A 5,408-nucleotide genomic window follows, 5' to 3' on the forward strand; every position below is an offset into this window, starting at 1 on the left:
TATATATATATATATATATATAAATAAACCAATACTATGAACGATATGTGGCATTCGGGCTTTTTAGTCGGCTCCGCAGATCGCCAGGCGAAGGGGGTGGACGGGAACGGTCCCTCGTGCGAGCGCGTCCACGCTCAGCTGAGTGCTCGCGTACTCGCCAATCTGTGGTACTAAAATTTGGGGCCAACTCGCCCCGACAGTCGTTCGAGCTACCACCGGCCCTGTCCTGAACATGGCCAGGTGCAGGTGCACGGTCGTCCTGGCGGTACGGCGCGCGATCAGCAGAGAGGCCACGTGCTTCACAGCTGGGACTATGTTCCTGTGTCGGATTGGGTGACATATGGAACCTCTGTCCTGATTGTGGCGCGGTAAATGGATCGGATGGGTTTAAATCGGCTTCAATTCGGGGTCGTTTCGGTGTAAATTCGAGATTTTTGTCAAAATCTGGGTTGGTTTCATTACTGAAGCGATGATACCGTTGGTTGTCTCGGTAACGGGCCGGGGGATTGTCCAGCAGCGGGCGCGGTTTTGCTCCCTGCTCCCCGTTATTTATAGCACGGTTCTCCCGGCTATTTATAGAACGGTCTCCCCGGCTATTTATAGCACGGTCTTCCCGGCTACTTATATAACGGTCGTCCCGGCTATTTATACGGTCTTCCCGGCTATTTATAATACGGTCGTCCCGGCTATTAATATGGTCTTCCCGGTTATTTATAGAACGGTCGTCCCGGCTATTTATAGAACGTTCCTCCCGCCGCAACAGAGGCCCATCCTTGGGATCACCACTGCTATCGCGGTAGTCTCTCGCCTGTTTTAGATAGTCCCGTGGCTGTGCCGTGTGGCCCTGGGCGTACCGTGCGCGTTCTTCAGACCGACGTTCCTGTGGGGGTATCTGAGTCTGCGGTGATTGTTGTGTGTGTGTGTGTGTGTTACTTCGTTGTAATGATGATTGTCTAGACACTTCTGAGTGTTGGTGTGTGTGCGTGTTGGTGTTGCTTCGTTGTATTGGCTGTTTAGCCTCTTCTGGGTGTTGCTGTGGTTGTGTTGCTGTATTTTGCCGTGGGTCCTGTGGGGGTCGTAGAGTGTCGACATGCGCCTGATAGTTAGACAGAGAAGACCTGCGTGGCGACGGATAGGTATCGACCTTCGGGTGTGTAAACTCGGTTTTAACCGGCTGTGAAAAACCCGGTTTATCCGTCTGTGTCGACCACCGCGTGTATTGCCGTGCCTTCGCCTCTGAGTGGGGTAAGACCATACGGGCTACATCAGAGTCTCTTTTAGAGTCCATATGAACATTAGACACGGTGTGTTGTTGGGGTGGGTGGCCTTGTGCCGTCGTCGCCTGTGTTGGTTGGGCTTGTGTGTGGGCTGTGTGTGTCTGCAGCTGTGCCGGGTGTTGCTGCGTTGTTGCAGTTGCCCTGTCATTCGTAGTATCGTTCATACTGGTCTGCGACCTGCCCGCCATTGCAGGCGCTGATGAGGCAGGCGCCTGATCCGTCTCCTTATCTGCAGTCGTATGTGCACAAGCTATTTGCTGGACATTGTCGCCGTTGTCATGACTACCACTGCCAGTTTCAATTAGCGGCTGCTTTCTGGTGACCCGATCTTCGGGATGGTAATACCTACAGGGAGTGGAGATACACGCGCGACCGTTGCTTAGATACGGACACGCCTGGATAGTCACGGCAATACCTACCTTCACACTCTGCACGAGCATATCCAGGACAGCCCGCGCAGTGGCCCCTTCCTTATTTAGACCGAGCACCGTAGCCATATAAGGCATCACACAGGGCGGCGGATGTGGCCGGGTGCACATCGCAGACACACACGTGTTCTGTAAGAACGCCGGGCAGGCCGTGTACAGCACTGCCGGCGTGTCTGCGATGACGTCATCGTCTGTGGCATTTGGGCCCTGTGCGTCGGCGGCAGTGCACATGGCCGCACACACACCGCCCAGGGTCAGCCCATGCGCACCCGTCGGAGCATCTGCGGGTGCAGGTGCAGTCATGTGTGTGCTGTCTGGGTCATATGAGTCATGAGCTTTGGTGGTATAGGGAGTACCCTTCCCCTTCCGTGTACCTCCACTCGGCTGCGCATGGACGTCAGCAACAACCGTGCTATCTCTCCGGAGGCGCTTGTGCGGGTGGGTGTGTGCGTGCGAGGTAGTCTGTGACGGCAGGCGTACGGGAAATGGTTCCCCTTTAAGCGCGACCGTCATTGTGTACCCACTTACGCCTACCCCTCTCTCGTTATCGCTACCTCTACGATCCTCCTCCTCCCCACCGCTTGAGTGTGAACTACCGGACAGCATGGGTGCCGCTTTGAACACCAACTGATCCGAGTTGCGCGGGTCCGCTTGCGCATGCGTTGGCTCGTCTGTATGGCTACCTACACTACGTGCACCGTGCTTGCTGTTACGCCTACCGTCATTGAACGTATGCGATACGGTCCGTGACCGCGATGCCCCGCGTGCATGGGCAGGACTAATCCCCCGGGTGCTACTGCGAGATGACCTGTGCGTGTGTGCGTGCCTGTCTGTGCGTGCGTGTGAGTCTCTTCCTCTCCGCTCAGAGGAGTCCCTGTCGTTGCGGTCGTATGCCTCTCCTCCTCTGCGCTCCGTCTGGCTGAGCCTGCGCTTGCCCGCCACTCCACTGCTGTGCTGTGAGTGCGCAGGTCTGTCGTCGTCTCTGTCACGTGCCGTATCTCTGTCTCTATCCTTGTCCCGGTCCCTTTCTCTGTCCCTTTCTCGGTCTCGGCCTCTCTCGTCCCCTCTATCCCCGTGGCGTGTTTGTAAAGACATGTCGCGCTGCGCAGAAGATTGGGATCGCCTTCGCTGCAATTCGGATCTGGAATCTGATCTGGACATTACCGATCTCGATTTAGCGCGCAGAGCCATTTCCTTTTCCAATTCGGCGATACGTTGGTCTAGGTTGTCGTCCGCCAAATCGGGATGCTCTCGCTCACCGTGTCTCCGCCGGTCGTTGTCGCCATGGTTACCCGGGGTTTCGTTGCCATGGTTACGCATATCCCTCTCCCTCCTCTCCTCACCCTCCGCTTGGGGTACTAAATCCATAGGCCCTGCACCTGCACCTGCGCCCGGCCCTGTCCTGTGCGAACTGGGCGAGGGCTTTCTGTCCATATTGAACCTCAACGCACGCTGGCGTTTTCTCTCCTTATCCGATTGGTCCTGCCCCGTCTCCTTTGATAAACGTATTGTGGTCGCCGTACGTTTTGCCAGCGGCTGAGCCCCCGCGAGCCCCACCGCCCCACCGGCACTGTCCTTATCAATGGCGTACGTTTTCCGCTCCGGTACGGTTTCCCCACCCCCGCTATCAGTCCTGTCATGCGTCCCGTCCCTTTGCCCCCTGTCGGTGGTGAGTGGTCTGTCCTGTTCCTGCTTTACCCCTCCCCCGTGTGCGGTACTACCACCCACATCCAGCTTAGCGCGTACCTCTGCGCCTTCGTGCGCTTGTTCCGAAGTGGCTGGGTGTGGCTCTGGCTCTATCTTTATGTGTGTCATCGAGGTGTGGTTGGTACCTACCCCAAGGTATACGCGAGTGTGGTCTGTGACAGGCATAGCCTTTGCGTGCAGCGTGTTATCGTCGTGTGTAGTGCCGTGAGTATTGTCCTGCGCGCGATTTTTAGCGTGTGTATTGCTGCATGTATTATCCTGCGCGCCGCTTTCCGCGGGTATGTCGCCAGCTGCGTCGTCGGCCTGTACTACAGCGCCATCCGTTGACACGTCCTGCGGTGTCAATGTGGTGCCACCAGGTCCACAATCGGCCCCACCCCACCCCTCAACAGCCTCTCTTGGCGAAGCTGCCCCGACTTCTAGCTTGATTCTATTTATAGCCCGACCATATGATTGGTCGCCATCCCAACTGAGCTGTCGCTCATACGAATGAGGTGCGTTGTGGTGCGTGCTTGTTAATGTATGGCGATGCGGAGACTCTCTGGTGAACGCAGACGGCGGCGCCTCTTCACTTTCATCTACGATATAAATCGCATGGGGCATATCAGTGGACGAATCAGAGAGATATCCGCCTGCGAATGGGAATACGACACTAGCGTGAGTAACACGGCACTACTGTGACTAATAAGACACTAGTGTGAGAAACACGGCACGACTGTGACTAATAAGACACTAGTGTGAGAAACACGGCACGACTGTGACTAACACGACACTAATGTGATCCATACGATAAAGGTGTCCACTGATAAGTGGTTGGTGTGCGAGCATATGGATATGACAGTGACCTGTTTATAGTAGTTTGTGTATTGTTCCTGCTGTAATGCAGTAGGTATTTAATGTGTGTATCATAGTACACATGGCTGGCTATTTGTATACATACGTGTTTGTACTAATGCGGCTGTGCAACAACAGTCACAGACACAGTCACAGACACAGACACAGACACAGACATAATATATACATACATACATACATACATACATACATACACACACACACACACACACACGTGACTTTAGGTCTGTATTGTACACAACCTAGCAACACGCTTGTAAGGGTGTGGGGCCGTCTTTAGAAGCACTTTACTTCACAGACAATATCCATCGCGATTCTCATGAACTTGCACGAACCTCAGTATACGGCTTTTCTACAGTGTGTGTGCACATGTGCGTAGTTGTTTTCTGACGGATGGGACGACACAGCCGGTGGCACCCGCCACATCTGATCGGTCACAAGTTGATTCAGCACACATACGCACTAGAATGTATGTTGATGTATTAATTGACCCTACACAGATGACCTACATGTGGCCACGGAAACAGACATGCGATACGCACTACAAACACAGACTACCTATAAGAAAAAGATATATCGTTTACACACCCTTTGGCCCACACACGCTTCGGCTGGAACTTGTGCCCACGCTAAAACCAAAAACCTTAAACCCTACTGCTCAAAACATACTTCTACATAGACACATTGTATTGTTCACCTATGCGTAAAAAAATCGTTTCTTATTTTACAAACATACTGCTGCCAACATAACCTTAAGCGCAACACACCACTCACACTCAATGTATACCCTAACTGCTCGCACACACTCCGGCTGATACATCCTACTAGCACGTACGCCAGGAACGCTACTACACAAGCACACGTCTACGAACACGTAATCCTCAAGCACACTCAACACACAGACAGTCACTCAGTTACTACATATCACAACGCCTCCTCACACACACTCAACACACACACTACCACTCAGCTGCTACATATCACAACGCCTCCTCAAACACACACAACACACAGACAACCACTCAGCTACTACATATCACAACGCCTCCTCACACACACTACTCAAACACGCACAACACACAGACAACCACTCAGCTATTACATATCACAACGCCTCCTCACACACACAACACACAGACAA

At 53.5% G+C, this 5,408-nt stretch overlaps 1 protein-coding gene across 1 annotated transcript; it reads right to left on the reverse strand.

Annotated features, from left to right (window-relative positions):
* Positions 1 to 34: 34 nt before the first annotated feature.
* Positions 35 to 4,015, reverse strand: SARC_12848 (hypothetical protein; the record flags this gene model as incomplete). Its single annotated transcript, XM_014293037.1, has 1 exon — positions 35 to 4,015. The coding sequence occupies one exon, from the start codon at positions 4,013 to 4,015 to the stop codon at positions 35 to 37; it is 3,981 nt and encodes a 1,326-aa protein (XP_014148512.1).
* Positions 4,016 to 5,408: the final 1,393 nt, after the last annotated feature.

The sequence above is a fragment of the Sphaeroforma arctica genome, assembly GCF_001186125.1.
Source record: "Sphaeroforma arctica JP610 unplaced genomic scaffold supercont1.2650, whole genome shotgun sequence".
Taxonomy (NCBI): domain Eukaryota; class Ichthyosporea; order Ichthyophonida; genus Sphaeroforma; species Sphaeroforma arctica.